Source organism: Pseudopipra pipra, chromosome 11 (genome assembly GCF_036250125.1).
Source record: "Pseudopipra pipra isolate bDixPip1 chromosome 11, bDixPip1.hap1, whole genome shotgun sequence".
NCBI classification, from domain to species: Eukaryota; Metazoa; Chordata; class Aves; order Passeriformes; family Pipridae; genus Pseudopipra; species Pseudopipra pipra.
In genome coordinates, this window is record NC_087559.1 from 13,826,726 (window position 1) to 13,846,411 (window position 19,686).

The 19,686-nt window shown below is 36.6% G+C and overlaps 1 protein-coding gene across 5 annotated transcripts in view; it reads right to left on the reverse strand.

Moving 5' to 3' along the window:
* Positions 1-730: 730 nt before the first annotated feature.
* The window catches only part of CACNA2D3 (calcium voltage-gated channel auxiliary subunit alpha2delta 3), a 405,672-nt gene continuing 386,716 nt past the window's right edge, over positions 731-19,686 (reverse strand). For all 5 annotated transcript variants that reach the window (XM_064667663.1, XM_064667662.1, XM_064667664.1 and 2 more), the window contains 4 exons: positions 19,123-19,234; positions 2,850-2,965; positions 1,990-2,069; positions 731-1,140 (listed from right to left, as the gene is read on the reverse strand). In XM_064667663.1, coding sequence (XP_064523733.1) covers positions 1,048-1,140; positions 1,990-2,069; positions 2,850-2,965; positions 19,123-19,234 — 401 coding nt within the window. In that variant the 3' untranslated portion in view covers positions 731-1,047. The remainder of the gene's footprint in view (positions 1,141-1,989; positions 2,070-2,849; positions 2,966-19,122; positions 19,235-19,686) is intronic.

Sequence of the window (19,686 nt, forward strand, 5' to 3'; positions counted from 1 at the left end):
TTAATATAGTTCAAAGATCAAGATCTTCAGCCAATATATCCACAATAGGGACACTGCTACCAATTGCAAGAGGAATATACTCATCTTTATTTTCTCATTTCCCTTACAGAGAAGAATATAAGGTCTAGAATAAAAAAATACTGGTCTTGATCTTTGCACACTGACAGGGAGCCCCAGTGAAAAATAATAGTGAGTTCTGCTGACACAGATGTGTTGTAAGACCAACTTTTTCTGCTCATGAATTTTCTCACAACAAGCTTCTCCAAGCTGACATGACATCTGAAGGGCAGAACTCCAACAGAACAGTGTCATCCTTTTATATGGGCTATTTTACATATCTTCCCATAAATTGAAACATATGAAAAGTACTTACTTTTGCCATCTGCAACCAAATCAACCCATTTGATCCAAAGCTTGCCCAAGCTAGGGACAAGGCTTAAATAAGGCTTTGGTTCACTTTCTAAATGCAGATAAGATGTTTTATGGCTATTTCCAGAAACCAAACCTTCACTATATTTCAGCATCATGTTACCTTCATACACACATAGGTGTTTACTTATTTGTTAATAAAATCTATCCTGCCTTATTGTAAAAGCTCTACATTTTCTTCTCTGAATCTTCTCAGAAACAGGCTAAAAGCATAATAAAAGATCTTCCATTTATTTTATTTTCTCCCCATCATTCATTATTGGAACATATATATTAGCATACTTAAAATACACTCTGAAACTGTGATTTTAATATACTTTATTGAAAAAATTACACAGTCTGAAATTGTTTTCAATGGGACAAAGCAATGGTCACCTCTATCTACCAAGTCCTTTTTTGATGAATCATGACTACCATATGCCAAATTCACATCTGCATGACTCGCAAAGTAAAAAGATAAATCTTTTTTCAACATATCTTTAGGAATTTATATCACCAACAGTTTAAAATCATGAAATGCTGATGCTCTGACTATATTTCATGTCCTCTATGTTGCACCATTTCCCAGTTCACAGTTTATCCATGGATTAGCATGCCAATTGAACACATCAGTCAATGTCACCTTGAGAAAATTGTCAATAGCAGAGGAAGAAGAACAAGAGAAGGTTTAGCACTAAGGCCTGAGACACCACCACATTCCCTTGCATTTTCCTAAAGAAAAACAAACAAACAAACGAAAATAAATACAAGCCATTACAGTCAATTATGATTATTTACCAAACTTCAGAGGCATAAGAACACTGGTGCAAACAACAAAATCCACGAATTAAATACACTCAGGAAGTAATACAGGTGCACCTTTTGAGTGGAACAAGTGGGGATTGTAGACTGAAAGTGAGCATTCTCAACAAGGATTACAAATTCCCTCCCCACCATATTTTATGTCTCATTCTACATTCCATTACACCGTCAGAGGCATGAAACAAAGCTACTCCAGAGTAAAAAGGATGTCTATGAACATGTGCTGTACAAGCCACTGGAATCACATCTCGGTCTCTACGAGATCTCCTTGGCATGTACAAAGAGTATTATGCAGAACACAGAGTAGCAAATACGTGTAGCAGAATGATCACTCTCCCTCCCAAGCAATATTATATGAACATAACGAGTATTGCATGACAGCTGAGCTGCTGCCGCCGGTTACTGAGAGAAACATTAACAGCACAAAGTTCCCAACCATCTCTAATGAGGAATCTTGTGGTCAACGTTTGAGCCAGAGCAAGTTCTCAGATATTCCTGGCTGCCTGTTTGTGCTCATATCCTACCACGTTCTCTTACACGACACAAAGCAGTCTGCTAAAGCAGTAAGTCAAGACATTGAATATGAACACAAAAAACATTTGCAGCACTTACAATGTAACTCACTTCTCTTAATACTGAGCGTTTTCTGAATATTTCCTTCCAATATTTCATTTTGGAAGACAGTTTTCCTATTTACTTTTTTTTTTTTAAAGAAATGAAACATCTACCAGAGTCCAAAAGAAAGGAAAAGAAACTTACTTCAGGGTGAAATCCATGACAAGATTCTGGGCGTCGTCTTATCTTCTGAGATTTTAAACGTTCACATTTAAGGGATTCATTATGTACAAGGCAGTTAAGGAGGGATGTTCTGAGAACTGCATTTTTATGGGAGTATGTTGAAATGAACACAGTGAAAATCTTCTAGCTCCTTCCTCCCTCTCCATCGAACCCCCAAGGTGATATGTGTGGTTACCACAAGAAAAAGAAAGTAATTCTAGTGCTTTCCTCTCCATAGTTTTAACAGTATCATGTGCACTTACACTGCTAACTTGTCTTTCTGTAAGTGTGCAACAAAAGCACACTGCAGGCTGCTTTTGGCAAATTCCAGCTTATGGCAGAAAACAAATCCTGAAGTACAGAACAGCATAAAATAGGAAGTGGGGCAACTAAAACTCAAGTGATATATTTACTTTGTTACATTGCTATACTTTTGGAAAGCAGGATTCTGAAATATTTTCAATGCTCCAGTTTAACCCTAAAATAAAGAGGTATCTCTATTGCACGGAGTTTTATAAGTTCCAATATCAGGAACTCAACTCTTATAAGGAAATTACATAGTTAAGGCCTAATTTGTAACATGTTCAGCTATCTAAAGATGACTATGACCTTATTCTACCTAAAGATCCACATAATGTGTTTGCTTAATTCATATTGGTCATTTAAAAAAAATAAAAAGTGAATTCTCATTAAAAAAAAAGAACACATTCTAGTTGGCTTCATTTCAAACAGCCCCAGCACTTTATGGGTGATGATGTCATGCAATGCAAGTTTTACATTATAAAAGATCTTCCAATATTTGCATCTTGAATCTCTTTCTGACAAATTTGTAGAGAAAAGGATATACCTTATTTCTATAGGTGCCATGGTAATTGGTGGGATAGAATCACAGAAGCACTCATTATCTACTACCACCATGAAGAGGTTGCTGCTTGGGATTTGCTGGATAACAAAAGACCTGCAAATTAAAAAGAAAACAAATAATGGTGACATTATCTGCATTTCTGAGCCACAGGTCCTGTTAGGGTTTTCTGAACTTGTCAGCACTGCCTGTAATACTGTCACAAGTACCATTGACTTTTTGTTGTATCTCCACACCTTGTAGAAGCAGAAGGCACTGGGCAATGCACATCCAGCTGTGTGTTTATGGTCTGGAATGAAACTGAACCCCAAAAATAAGGAAGGTTCTTCTGCAGCCATGTACTGAGAGCTCATGGTCCCAAACTTTAGCCTCTACAATGGTATTAGGGCCTTGATGCACTCTGGGTCTCACTTGAAGCAACAGGAACTACTTATCTCAGCTTTCATCTGTCCTCTTGAGAGCCATTGTATTACTGAGCCAACAAAACAGAGATTGAGCCTCAAAATCTTCCTAAGTGGAGAGATTTATTTTAGAATAATGATGACTTTGTGGTACAAATATGGTGATAGCTCAGCACCACATTTGAATTAAGACAAAGCAGGCAACTAAAAAGGAGAGAGAAAAATAAAGACATGGCTTATAAGAAGGAAAACACCCAGGGGAGACCAGGGAAGGATCCTGTGGGCACAGAGGATGCCCAGAGTTTCAATGAGCTGAACCCTTAAGAACATACCATAGAGAAAAGGGGCAGAAGGCAAAGCCAAACAGGCACTGTTTGGCATTTTTTTGAAATTCAGGACACAACACAAAGAAAGGGTTCAGATCCAATTATTGATGAATTTTTAAAATAATCTGTTAGAATTTATATACCGTATCAGCAGAGTATCTGCCATATCAAATATCATTGAAATCTGACAATTCCAGGAATAAGGTGTTTTTCAGCGTGGTTTGCTGGTAAATGTACAGAACGTTAAGTGAGGGTTTGAGCACCAAGAAGATGTGGAGAGAAACATATTTTTCCTTAGACATCTTTCTTTAAAATACATATTGTCTTACTAAAATAACTCCCTGCTTTTTCCAAAGATCACAGAAGACGAAATAGTGGAGAGGGCAGGGAATATTCAAACCTACCCTAAGAAAAAAAATACTGGAAAACTTACTATAAAAATCTTGCCAACGGAAAGATTAAACACTTTTCAGTATTTTTTAAACTTACTGAACCTCCATTAAAATTACACTTAGAGTGATCTGCAATATGTTAGCTTTATGTTTATACATGAAATATACATTTATGGCATAATGTAAAAGGCTGAACTTTATAAATGTACCTACCAAACAGCTGGAGCATGTAGCAAGACTGACATCATTGTAATGGAGCATCTGTGGCTTTGTGGATTTGTGTGTGGGAGAAATGGGGCCAATAAAAGGAACGGAGGGAAAATCTTTAGCAGACAATAACACCAAAATTGTAATGCATGAACTTCTCAAAACAGCTATGAATAAATCAAACACTAAAGGATAGAAAAACCATGATTTTTATTCCCAGAAATTGGCACAATTTGGATTTTGTGCCGTCTGAAATTCATATTTATTAAAACTAGCTCAGAAAAGGACCCCAAGGGCATAAAGTGCTGTAGCAATTAATTTAATGCTAAATGATTAATTTCTCTTTTTGCTAAGAAGGGGGTAATTAGTTTTCTGTTTTATCTATGGCGGGCTCAAACCCAAGGCCCTCTGTGAAACCCTTTTTTGTGACCCACGGCTGAATACTGAAGCCTGTGAAAAGCATGTACCACACAGCCAGGCTTAAAGGTGCCACTTCATGAAAGGTGGGCATATTTCCCATTTCATTTCTTCTTTCACCCACTTCCCTGGGGTGCTGTAAGGCTGTACAGTACAGACTGTTGATTCCTTGAAGTTGAGGGGGATTTCCTATCACTTTACCTAGCTGTGATGAAAAAATGAAGCACTTTAACCCAGAAGAAAGAAAGTTTCAACTACAGAACTACAATGCTGAGTAAATTACTATACAGCTACACTACCAAGTCTAGCAAAATTTTCTGTATCACTTAATTACTACAAGCCTTCATATTTTTTGACTTCTTCATCAATTTGGGGAATGCATTATATGCATGGATTGATGGAAATTATGAATTAAAGGAACTGCAAAGAGCAATATATTAGGCTAAGTAAAAAAACCCCTTTGCTATTCTAGGAATTGTATCATAGGAATCAACTAATTACACTGGTTCAGTTTACCAAACAGTGAATATTCTTACAAATCTACAGTCTGTTTCTCTAGTGCAGATGTTTGTGAAGTGTCTAGCCTTATGGTGACTGCCAGAGAATATAGGACTGCCATAAAGAGCCACAAAACAATGAAACTTTTGGCTCACTGCAGCATTTTTTTTCCATAGAGCACAACAATAACTAATATCTTGCAAAGCAAAACAACTGGCTTCTCGTCCATTCCACTAGAGGTAAATTAAAAAGAAAATGTTTTCTTCCACAAGCAGGATATGAATGTTTTCTCTTTCACAGTTCTCAAATATAATCTTGAAACGAAGTTGCAAAGCCAAGTGTGAGTCCTCACCAGTCATTGACTTGTGAGGCCACAGGCAAAGCATTAACATATCAACAAGTGAAGACAGAGGACTGAAGACCGAAATTGAGTTGAACAAATGAGTAAGGGCAAAAAAATGTCCATTTTATCTTTCTTTTCTATTAATAGTTTGCACAAATATACTTCTTTCAGCTGCTTTAATTTAGGATCATTTCACAGTCATGAGATGTCCTTACCCTCACCAGATCAATGGCAGAGAAGTTTCTGCCAGTCGTAATCACTGCAGTTGCTGTGTGGCTGTTCAGACAATTCACATGGCACTGCTTCCATGCCCAAGCTGGATAAAGCACACAATCATCCCAGCAGCAGCTCTGCTGTTTGAGTTGGGCCTTCAGTTTCCACGGTGACATGCATATGCATCTTTAAAATTCATTTTGAACATTCATGCCAGTAAGTCTCAGGAACCAAACATTCAGAGAAAACAAAAGGTGCATGAACACAGTCAGACCAAAGCCTTTCAAAGGCTGAAACATTCCACCAAAATGGTTCACTCTGCACGCCAAGGTTCAGCTGCAAGGGAGAAAAAACTCCAGCAAAGAGCTTCCATGTCTGCAGTGGGAAATAAAGTTGCTGACAAAGTAATGAAAATGGTATTATGTTTTAGTGAGCTCCACTGTGAGTCTCTAAAGTTTCCATTACAATAACTATTTCTGAACACCTGCTGGTTTAGGCTGGCATTTGTGTCACTGGCAATATGGAAGCCAAGTCTCAAGGACCAAGTAAGGGGGTTTGCTGAACATTTTGCTCATTTAACAATCAAAAGAAAGTCTATGTTTATTTGCCTTAATATTATGGAGAATGTTGCATGTTTTAAGGCTAAAGCTCTTTTTGTGTTAAGTAGAGTAAATCTTTTGATTTGAATCCTTTCCCTTTACACTACTATCATCACCATCATTTGACAGCGGCTGCACAGAAATAGCCTTGCATATATCTCCAAGTATAAAACAGAATGAACTATTTGGGTTCCTGCTGAAGCACATTGAGTCAATAAGAAGCTTACTAATAATTTCTCCTCCATCTTTCATCCACTGAGGAACTAGTATGGTTTATTTGATGTGCAGGTTCAGAGGCTTAAAACAGACCTGAAAACAAACCGTTTCTTAACTTTGTGGGGAAGGTGAGGAAGGAAGAAATTTAATACTTGAAAGGGGAAGAGAAAGAAGAAGGAAGAAAATCTAGTCATGCCAAACTATTTTGTTAATGAAGAAAAAATAAGAACCGAGAGTAAATCTGCAAGAAAGTCTGTATTTTGAGTCAGATTATTACATGATACTTTTGTCATATTACACACACATTATCTGTTTCTTTTTAACCTATTTTTGTATTGGTCCATATAAAAACATCTTCACAAATATCATACAAATTGATCTGTGGAAAAAAACCCCAGCTTCATGTTTTACTTTGAAATAGTAAATATTTGTTCAGAAAGAAATACTTCATCTGCTCCTTGAAAATTAATAGTTCATTGTGGAATGAAATAGGAAGAGACTTGGCATTCAAGTACTGCTGCAACTATAATTAAGCTTCGTAAAGTTGTGCTTATGAAGACGTGATAAGAAAGCACGTGTGTCTGGTGGCTAAATGACTCTTCCCACAGAGAGTCAGTTCATTCTAACTCCTTAACACACCCTAGAATTTGGAAATCATCATAACAGGACTGTAGTACAAATGGTGGAGGGCAGTCACACCAGCTGCCTTTATGCACATAGTTCAGGTTCCTACATAAGAAGGGTAATCACCTCCAGCTCTGGACAGAGCACATGCAGAGACATGGACTGTTCAAGGATAATTCAGAGCAGGAGCTTGGCTTTGGTGATCTGAGTCATCCTCTGCAGGAGGGTCCTTCTCTCTAATGGATGAATAGTGATCCTGCAGAGAAATGCATCCTGAGCAGGGTAAAACGTGATACCTACAGCTAAATGCAGGCTGCAACACCTGTTCTAAAAGAGCCAGCACTCTACATTCAAATCTAGTTGGTTGGGTTTTTTTTAAATTTGAATCTCCTCCTTTTGCTTGTATATATAAAATTTTTCATACAGTTATAATATATATTCTATTGTTATCATATCTTCCAAAGACTATGTTTAAAAAAAACCCAAACAACAAAAATCTCCCACACCTAATTCCAAAAATGTCAGTTCTTTTTCTTATTGTAAGAGTTACTTTCTCTTGTAAGGATAAATAATTAGAATATATACAGTAGAGGAGTGGGGACTGAGCTGATACCACCCTTGATGCATTGCCCTCTCTCCACATTGTGCTTCTTTCTCTTCCTTTCGTCTTCCAATCTCTGAACCTCTGGGATGGCAAAGTATTAGTAAGGCAACTGGGAGAGGGATAAACCCCTCTGGAAGGGAGGGAGATGTTCCAAGATGGAGGAAAGGACAGGATGACAGGACAAGCAGCGTCCTTTGGGAAAGGGATAGAGGGAAGCAGGTCACTAGCGGCTGCAGGAGGTGGCTTTGTCGTGAGTCCTCTGCAGCCTGTCTCCTTATGGATTTTGTAGCATCTCCCACATTGATACAAACAGGCACAGCAGGAGCAAGGTAGAACTGTGCCCTTTTTTCTCCCTATCTGTCCAGCTTACTGGCCAACTTGAGGATTGCATACTTCTGTAAGTCACATATTTGGTTTGTTAATGCAGGTCATTGCTTCACTACAAATACCTCAATCATAGGTGGCAAAATCTATATGTGGCAGGCTTAACATCTTGTCTCTGAAATGCTGTTGGCTTCAATTTTCCTTTCCTAGCATAGCTGGATCGATAACAGGCAAGGTAATTCTAGTTCAGACACGCAAGAGATGTGTCTTGTCCAGCTAAGCAAACCTAACCTTTAAGTTGTTTACTCTCTACTATTTGACTGTAGCATCTGCTATTAAAGGAAATCAATATTCCTGTTAAGCAGCCTAGTCTCTGTATTTCCATGCAGGAGAAGTAATCCATTTCCTTCTCCACTGATGTTAAGTTTTGGACAGAATATAAACTGAACACAGACCTGAGGTTTCCCTACTAATAAGCAGCCACTTACATAGTCCCAGAAACACCCAAGTTTAAGGAAACCTGTTGAATGCAACATATTTTATGAGGCACTGAAGGTGGGCCATGAAACAGTCATATTGGACTGTTCACACCTAGGATCTCAAATACCATCATTTCTTGGTCACTTGCACTGAACTATTTTCCTTTTCCTGGCTTGCAGACATGCTGCCATTAGCTGGTGGCCAGTGACACCACTACACGACTTGTTTCAGCAACAAAGAATGGTAATAAACCTCCTGAGAGCATTCAGAAATCTCTAATTTTCAGAACCACATTTCCCTATTTTCCTCAAACAGTTGTAAAGGTTGAAAAGTATTTGAGGGAACAAACTGAATGTCAAGCAGCATGGAAGCCTGAAGACACTTACAGAATAAGACTATGCCTGCAGAATCAAAAAATTTAGAGAAAATATCTTCCCATTATCCTGAAGAATGGAAGATATTTCTTTGTAACTTGAGGAGGATTTGAGCACAGCAACAACATTAAAAGCATTCAATTTGTCTAAAAACAATGCTGTGTGTTTCTTGTTAAAAAATTAATTCTTGTTTTCTCACAGAAATACTTCATTGTTGCACTTTGCTTTAAAACACCCTTGTTCATATGTAATAATTATTGATCTATATGCTGTATTTTACAATCAATATTCTCTTTTAATTTTACAAAAATACACTGCTGTTGTATCTGTGCTCATGACAACAGACGCTGTACAGTAGAATATATGGTCATGACAAACATATGGCTTAGGAGGGATTTTAGTCATATAAATATTTAAATAGCTGTTCAGATTCATTCTTAATTCCATGCTCAGGAGCTTTAACAGCCTGATTTAAGGGCAAAAAACCCCCATATGTGTATTTTCCATTTGTTTCTTTAATGACTACAGGAACACTATTACTATTGTTTAAAGTCACAGGGGGACTTACATTCAAATTATGATTAGAATAATAACACATTGTTGTGTTAGCTTATGTCACTCCTGCACATACACAGTCATACCAATCAGTTTTAGGTGGCAATAGAAAAGATCTTTTAAATACCAGTTGTTTTGCTTACGCAGACGAATCCTACAAAGAATAGAAGAAATTCACTGTGAGGAGTTTGAAATGAAACAAAGGGAGAATAATATTTTCAAACTGGCAACCTAAACACATACACAAAGATGTGAAAAAGTAGGTTGAATTTCCATGGTACTCAACTTAAATAGTCCTCACTGAGTGCTCTGGTGCTTGAGCACTGCTGTAAATTCAGCCATTTCCCTCCAGGCCTTGCAGTGTATTTTTTGTGTGCAAACCTCCATTAATGATGTTTGAGCAGTTTGGATTAAGATGAGTAGTTACTTTGCGATTACATTTCATATCTGTCAAATTTGATCTTTCCTATTTTTTAGAGAAAGAAAAAAAACATACCAGGAGCAGGGTACAGTAAATGGAAAATATTGTGCGCTCTGCACTCAAATATGTTACTCACATAATGTTGGTTGCAAACGTTCAACCCTAATGGTCTGGAACAAACTTTAAGCATTCAGCTGAAGTGCAGATATCCACTTTGCTATTTCCCAACTCCTATCATGTGCTTTCCAGGCTGCTGGCCACATTTCCAACCCACATTTCTCTCACTTATCATATTTTTTAAATGAATGAATGAAATGTTTATATCACAGTCAAGTTGCGCTACTTGTTTTCTGTGGTTTTTTTTCCAAATAAATGATGATAGAGAATGGAATATCTTTAATGCAATTTATAAAAATAACATATATGCCAATAATAACATTTCTGAGAGCTGGAGCGGTGTATAAAAAAATCAGCTAGTGGTTCTCTCATATAAAAAGAGGCAGATAAACTCCCAGCCTCAGGCCTGTAATCTGACCCTGACCTCATGCTAGCAAAATAGAGCCTGACTGACTGTAGCACAACTTGATGTCAGTACAAACATACTCAGAGCAAAGTTTAGAACCAAGGATTTAAATGAGAGATGCCATCCTCACTGTTCCTGTGTGTGCTGAATGTTTGTGGGTTTTCAGACAGGAAACCCCAGAAGAGCGGATCCTCTTTCACTCTCAGTCAGGGGATGCTTTCTCCAATAATTGATGTTCAAATATGAGTACTTGACCAACTGCGTAACAGAAATGCTACAAGCACCCAAAAATTTTGAGTGTACAGTCTTTAGGGTGACAAAAGTAACTCTGTGTAATGACAGTGGTCATAACCTTTTCGGCCCAGCTGCTGTCCCGTATGACAGTGTAAGATAATGGAGAGCTTCAGATCTCTAGGTTTAAAATGGACTGCAAAGTTTTTACAAAGAAAGCAAGCCCAGAAATCCTACAAACTTTAAATATGAATTGACATTCACACCCCTGAACAAACCTGAGCTGAATATTACATAAGTGGGTGTCCACAGGCAGAGAGAGTACCTGATTCTAAGCTCACAATGAACAACAGAGGAGACACAGTAATTGGAACAAAGCAAATCGTATCACAGGTCTCTAAAACGTTGGAATTAGCTTTTTTGCAGTGACATGGGTTAACAGGACAACGATAGAGAGGTCAGAGAAGTTACCCAGGCTGGAAAATGCAGTTCTACTATACCATGTTAGCAAAAATGGGTTTTTAGCAGAGTTTTGCAGCCCTACTTAAGTAACTGCGGTTTGTATTGAGAGACATCTCAGATTATGTTTTTAAAATACTGTATGATTTCTAAGCTAGGTCCTAAATATAACTTAAAGATTAAAAAGCCAGTTGGTATACTCTGGTTTAAGAAGGCTCACAAATATCATATGACATTGTGAAAGTAAATTTTGAATTGCCTGAATTGGTAACTATTCTTTTCCACAGCTTTAGGTCTAGTCTAATCTACAATATGACCATAGCCAAGAGCTACACAACAGAAACTGAAATATAAAAAGCAGAATTCACATTAAAGTGGAATAAATCTTAGAACTGAACTGCTCACTGAATGTGCCCACAGTGTATTTTGCAAAGGGGCTGTTCATTTATCGCTGTAAATATAAACTTTAGCAATGACTGAGAAGGCCACATCTGAAAGAATTAAGTACAGTATATGCTATCTTCTCTGTATGCAGTTAAAATTCGATATTATTTTATGTAATATACAAGTGCTCCTTGCATGGCTCTCAAATCTTAAGATTCATGTTGTTTTTCTAAGTTAAAGGTTTTTAAATATCCATTAAGCCCTCTTAAATCCTCTATAAAGAGAAGTGCTACACGTGCAGATGTCTTTGCCACGTTTGCATTGTTTTTATTAGAGTATAATATAATATGAATACATTATAAAATAAAATTAATGTGCTAGTATTAGCTATCCTTCACAAGTGTACCTGGTTTTAAAAATTCATTGCATTGTTTCTCAATTCTAATAATTTTTCCTATTCCAAACCATTTTTGATAAATATAATATATATTACTGATTAGTTCTATATATTTTGTCATTCTTAAATCCCCTATCATTACAAAGCATCCTTTCATTGCATCAGATACTATCTATCATTTGGTTAATAATTATTAAAGCTTGTATAAAAACTAAAATTCAGTTAAATTTTAAGTATTCACATTTTATAGGAGTACTGAGTTTAACTATGAACAGCATATGGGTGGAGATCACCACCTTTCCATGCAGAGGTTGCATTTATAAACTTCTCAAGCAAATCAGCTCTAGTGTCATTTGGAAGGCATAAGTAGGGAAGTGGGGAGTTAGGAGAGGTCTCATCCTACTTGTTAGAAAAAAACCTACAGCAGAAACTTCAGACAACATTAACAGACTGAATTTCTATGAAGCCGACCTGCAGATCTCCAAGCTTTTACAGTATTTACACGACCAGTGCTATGAAGCCTCTCAAAGAAAAAGTTGCACATATCTGCATGAAAAGACCACTTTTTCCTCATCTTTCTCTTCCTTCTATAAAGTCCCCCTTTCATTCAATATATTTCCTGTCATTAAAAATATCCTTCTAGACAGGTTACTGTAGTCAGAATTTTTTACATTACATATACTTTTTCTCCTGATCCATAGTGATTCTTTCATTCTCTAAGATTTTTGTGATGATTAAAATGCCAAGCAAATCAAGAGAGAGAAACTGAGTACAGATTTACACAGTTTTTGTCAACTAAACAAACAAACTCCATGGTTTTGATTTTTGGGGGAACACCCTCATACATAGAAACTGAGATAAAATGAAAGACTATTCTGAGGATAGGGTGGCATTCTATGTATAAGCAACTAAAATACTCCTGAATTCAACAAGCATAATACAAAGTTCTGAAACTAAACAAAACAAAAAAAGGAATACTGAAAATCTTTGTCTATTTAAAAACAAAAAAAGCAAGAAAGCAAAAATACCTCATCCTTGAAAACTGCCCAAAAGATTGTTAAACTAATGACTGGCAGGCAAAGACCTGCCTGGTAGCTTAGATATGTCATGCTCTATTATTTTATATACCTTTTTTCTTAAATGAAAATAGTAATTTACAGTGTTTCCTGAACTGGTCATTCAAAATATACATTATCAAAGGGTAGAGTTAAATTGCCCATACAGTGACTTTAAATTGCACCTGCATGACAAACATTATAATCACTGTTGCCTTTGAAGTGAAGAGAAAGTTACTCAGCCTGCAAGTGGAGATGTGTGGGTAACGCACAATATAAAATTTTAAGCTAAGTATAAAGACCTTTAATAAACAATTCTAGCAGTTTAAATTGTATAATTTGATACTTTTTACAAGGAAAGAACAGGGAAAAAAGTATTTTTAGGTCTTCTAGAGCTCTGGGGTTTTGGCTAGGATAAGCTTCTACAAATACTGCTGTTGCCTCAAATTTAAAGACTTTTTAACAGTCATAAGTGTTCTGCAAGTCTGGAAGATCTGATTTTCAAAAAAGAAGTGCAAGACAATTCTATATATTTAGCTTGTGATTCCTGAGACTTCACTGATTAACCACTGAGGTACGCAAAATATCGAGTTTCCCTTGAAGATATTCCTTGACTTTCATGCACATCTAAACAATCTCTCTGAAAGTAAGGTCTGTTCAATGTTGTAAAGATCACCCAGGAGCAGTTTGTCTACAGCACACCTGTGACTCGACACGGGCACAGGTCAAAACCATTCATGTGCATGTTATCACACAGGTACTTGGCACAGCTGCTGAAAAAAGCAAGAACGCAGAAACACGCAGGCTAAACAAAGCCTGGTGAAATATAGAGAACCCTTTCTTCACAGTCATGAAAGATGGATACAGCAAAAGGAACACAGCCCAAAATGTCTTTTAGAAGACCAACTACAATTTACTGCCCTAACAACTCCAGGACATAGAAAGGGACATTCTGATGCACACAGATAGAGCTCTGAATGTGAAGAAATTGGCCCTTGATGCTTTGGTTGCTTTATGTGGCAAGATGATTTGTTTAGAAGTAAACTAACTACATCTGAAAAGGCAAATGATAATTTATTTCATGGTAAATTGAACTGGGTATTTATTTACACATTTTAAACATGATCAAGTACAGCAGTTTGGCAAGCTTCTACCGAGAGAGCAATGTAGAAATATTTTAGCAAATGGTGGTATGTCTCAAGATTAAGTGGTTTTTAAAAACCATTACCACTTTAACGTCTGCAGATTGCACTATTCCTGACACTAATATACTCATGCCCTGAACAATCTGAATCTAATTTGTGTTGTTATTTATCTGTTACTGCCAAATCTGCTCATTTAGTGGACAAGTCTGAAATTTGCCATTATAAATACACATAAAGGGTTGAGTGTCACCCTGACCTACAGTTCCATTCCCGTTTACCTCTTTTATTGACAATAAACAGCATTCAATGTCCGGTCTGTAACAAAGTAAGAGAAGTAATTTGGTTTATTGATGATTTTCCTTGTTAAATAAATGTCTGCTTACTAACACCCCAATGGGCCAAAGACATAATATATGGGACACTGTTTATTCAAATAAGTAGTTCCTATCCATTTTAACAGGCAATTTACCTGTGATAGCCAACAAAGTAAACACATTCATCTTGCATAATTAAAACACACATAAATCTTCCCCAGGGTTAGGATGATTGTAGCCACATACTTCCCTGCTTCCCTTGTGAGAATATGTCTTTCTCATATTTACTTTTCTCTTTATTTTGTGTCCCAAGATTGTGCACAAAGAATCAACTGGAAACAAAGCAGTTTCTTGGGGGTTTCTGTATTGACCTTGTGGACCCCTGAGTGCTGCAATTAAAAGAGAAGGGGGCTTTGCTCCCTGGGTCATTGGAAGTAAGGCCAGATTTTTGATCTTCATCCAAGTCCAATATGTCATCACACATGAACAGGAGAGGTTAAAAGGGCAAATTTTTAAGCATTTGACTGTGCAACTGCTGCATGATCTGTATACCCACAGTTTTTACAGTGAACACACATATGTGGCAATTATGCACTCAACTGGTTCCTTGCATCTTCAAAATTTTAACATATATACTTAGAATATAAGTAGTCAGATAAGTAAGTTACTGATCTACAGAAGATCTACAGGCAGCCAGAGTTATAGCTGAAATTAATAGTATTTTCCTAAATGAAGTTTAATGAAAAAATTTGAATTTTCAGACATGAATAAGATTTGCAAACAGACAAAAACTTTTTTGTTTGTTCTACAAATGAGAGGATATAGTGGATGATCATCTAAATTTTTCCAGTCAAATATCATAACAACCATCATCCCTTCTAATTTATAACAACAACTCTGACTTTCTAAGATGGTTTCCTTAGACAATTTTAGTGCAATTACAATTTGCAATTATGAGGTCACCAGAAGGCAAAAACTGGTAATGTAACCAGTGAGCATTGCTGAAGAACTTTAGTTGATACACTTATATTTAAAATTGGTTGTCATGTTGGGGTAATACCTCATAAAACTACAAGCAGCCCTGAGATGCTTGTTTAGCCTAAGACTTCAAACTTCATGTCTAATCCAAACCACATCTCTGAGCAGCACAACACCTTTAAAGCCCATACCAAGTGCATTAGGGTAACTCTGACTCCACAGAGTGTCAGCTGACACTGATAAAGAAAAAGATACTTCTCTTTACAAATTCACTATTTCTAAAATTGAAGCTGTGATACGACATTCAATAGTCTACCCTATGAGTTTGCAGGAATAATGGGGTTTAGTTTTTTAGTATTTTTTTTGTTATAAAGTGGAATAGCTTACTGGAAAATATGAAAGCATTTCAGATTTTTAAAAAAAAAAACCAGTTTTTCTCTCATGTTGACAGTGCTTAGAAAATGTGGGTTGACTTGTTTTTCGTTGCTGTTTAAATAACAGATTAATTTAATAATCATTGGGATATTGAATAACAACAAATTATGGGGTGGGGCAGCCAAACCCTGACCCTAATGACATTCTTATGTTAATTCTTATTTTCTTTCAGGCTCCTGCTTTCTTAATAAAACCTATATTTTTGAAAATCATTTTTAAACATTGCAATTTATCCCAAAGTAGCATTTATTTTTTGCTAGTAAGAGATAAGTTTCCATACAGAGAGTGCATTTTATATGTCTGTATATAATTAGTGCCTGACTCAGTGTACAGGTGCCCTTCCACTAAGTTTCCCAGTGGTGACTGAAAAGGTGAGACACTTATTAACAAAGTAATTAGCATGTAGCCCTTTCTACTGTATCATTTATTTGAGGCCCCTTTGATTTAAATCCAAGCACCCATGATTAAATTTATGATTGGAAGCGTTTATAAGAGAGTTTTCATTACTATAGTTGGTAACTGTTTACTTTGGCAACTGAAGTGCAGAGTATTTCTATAAGATCAGTAACAGCTCACCCAGGACTGAATAAAACTGAGCCTTGGACTCTCACTACGTGACCTTGTTAGCAAAACCACAGTATTTGTGCACCAAAATGCCTTATCTAAGTAACAGGATATGGTTTCAAGTAATATCAGTCATCATTTTTACTTCTGCTAAAAGACTGCTTTTAGTCTCCTTTTTTGGACAAGGGCTCTGTGCTAGTGCCTGATGTTGTAGGAACAAAAGCCAGTGACTTGAGTAACTTTTGACACAACTTCCTTGAAGCACAGCACTTGCACAGCTTTTGTTTGCAAACCTGTTCACGATACACTGACTTTCCTAGTGCCTTTCAAATAGGTTTTCAGTATTCCAAGGGGTGTATAATTAGCTAAATATTTACAAGTATCTTTTTTTCTATTTCTAATAAATATTTGCAATTACATATCACAGATTAATCAACAATATGATTCAAGGAGGACACAGAAAATAATCCCACTGACTCAAAGGGTTCTGAATCAGAGCCTGGTATGCAGCAGATGCTGCACAGATTAACCACTGGACATGGTGTCAGTGCCAGACTTGTTGTATATACGACTGAACCTAAATTCTGACTGATTGAGCCCATCATTCTTAAATTACAAATATTAAGCAATACACTTGCTTGTAAAAATATTTATTGGTACTAAAGCCATGAAACAGAAAACTGGGTCAGAAGATGTAGGTCTACAAAGGACTTTGGGTCAAATTCCTGAGCTGTTCTGCGGGAAAATGTCCTGGGTTATAACAAAAATATTTGGAATCCAATGTAGTCTGCAATCTTAGATGCAATTTGTAGATTGTTAATGACAGTGGGTAAATGGTATAACGAACAATTTTCCCATGAGAATCTAATAGTTCTTCTGGATTATTTCTTTAGGTTTTGCCATTGCTTGTGGAGAGAAGTAATGGGTGCCTTGAGATCAGTTTGTAACTTACAGGGTTTTCTTTTATTTTTTTTTCCACTGTGGAACACAAAATGTTTTTCTATGAAAAAGATCTTAGTGCATTATTTTTGAAATACTATAATTTTCACTAAACTCAGTTTCCAACTTGGTGCTTTCCAAGTATTGCAGAATTGTATTATTTTTGAAACTTGTTCTTTGACCTGAAGTTACCTAAGAACACAGACTAGAATCTGCACTCCTTTGAGAAAACCTAGTCCTGTTAAATTAATCTTCTTTCCATGGAATCATGTCTGTTTGCAATATTTAAACAGAATCATAGAACGGTTTGGATTTGAAGGGACCTTAAAGACCATCCAATTCCAACCCCCCTGCCATGGGCAGGGACACCTTCCACTAGACCAGATTGCTCAAAACCCCATCCAACCTGGCCTTGAACACCTCAAGGGATGCATGATAATTTGTTGCACAACTTCTCAGTAATCTTGTGTTAAATTATCACAAATTAAGGCATCTTAAATTCTACAATGCTGGCACAAAGCACTCATAGCAGTGTAACCTACATTGTATTTGATATGTCAAGTGGAAAAAGCATGGCTTGATTTTGTTGAGTTTGTACTTTTCAGTCAGTGGGACCTATTGTTATGCTTAAAGGGCTCCTGAGCATCAATTTACAAAGCACTCTCATACTTCTGTCCCACAAAGCCACATAAAACCAATTTTTCATACTAGACATTAACAATGTTCTTATTCTTAAAAGTTGGTCAGTAGCAAATCAAAAGTCAATATTAGCACTCAAAATTTATCTCCACTGTACTTACTCCTATTTCCTGTTTTAAAATATTGAAAATATCAAGAAGAAAAAATAGGACTAAGTCCAGAAGCACACCTATTGACTTCAAAGTGACAAAGTTTTCACCTTTATTTGCTAATTGCATATTGATTTAGCCTGGAGAGAGAGAGTGTTATAGCAATTTTTGTTCAACTTATAAATTCTTCCTGACATTTATATTGATAGACACATTATTGCTGTAAATACTCATCTCCTTTATGATGACAACTTACTCAGCATAAAGGAAATCCAATTAAGTGACTTCTCAAGGTACAGATATTTGCATAAACAATACCTATGCAATACTTCCATTACAATGTACCAGAACTACAGTCAAAATGTCACTGCACATAGCCACCAAATGCAGAGAAAAGACATTTCAATTGTGAAGAAGGAAAGCTACACTGAAGTCTTTCTCTTCTTTTAACCCTATGAGGGACGATTTTACAGTAGCACTGGCAGAACTGACAAGATTGCAGCACTGACATGTGAGATTTGTTACTATTAACTCAGCTTCCCAGCACTGAACACTTGGAGAATGGATTTAATCCTCTCCCACACTTTCAGCCCAATAATTCTAAGAAGGAAACTCTGTTTGGCATTCCAGTAAAACAAACAGGTCTCACTGTACCACAAGGGAACTCCTAACCTATCCAGCAGGGTTTCACTCCTGTTGAGGAGCCTGAACAGCACTTACCTTTTTGCATCAAAATCTTACAGACAATGTCCTTAGAATGCTGCCTGCAAATAGGAAAAGTCTTAAAGCATTCACTATTTGAAATTAACATAAGCCTGTACTGGTTTTACATTTTTTTTGGCAGAAAATAATAGGCAGCACTTCAATTTAAGAGCATCAAATTTTTAAATGACCCCTGTAATAAGAGAAATGACACCCTGACAGAGGTCATTACATAACGCAAAACATAACAGACTTGCACATTCTTCAGCACAGCCTTGAATAATTCAGTTTTATTGCTTTGTCACAAACAGTTGTATTAAAAAAAAATATATTGAAAGGGCTTACTTGAAACAGTCATCGCAAGCAATATTCCCCGTGGTCTCCTTTATAGTGCGTTCGGAAACAAAAGCTGGATATTCAGTGTCACAGGGCTCTAGGGTTTGTTTCAACCTCTGCGCTATAGGCACAGGAAAAAATATCTCGATGTTAACATGGGAAGAACAGCACACAAACTTGGGAACAACGTGAGATGCTGTGTTGCGGAGCTCAGAGAGAACGGAAATGTTACTCAGCTTCTGCCACCCTGTGAGATTTCCTAGGCAGTGCATAACACTATTTTTTCAATTAAATTAAAAAAAAAAAAAAAGGTAGTTTATCCATGGAATGTAATTTTGCAAGACATTACTATTAAAGTAGTTATTAATGGTTTAGCCATTGCCAACCCACTTTACATATGCACAAGTTTTCATTCTTTCCGTGCAGATTCAAGCTGGATTTACTGTCGTTTTTGTCTCAGTGGTATCACTAACTTTTATTCACAGGAGTTTACATTTATTTGATGAAAATTTTGGTATATTTTACTGAAGTCAAAACAAATTGGTTTTGGATTACAGCTTGGGAATCTTTGCA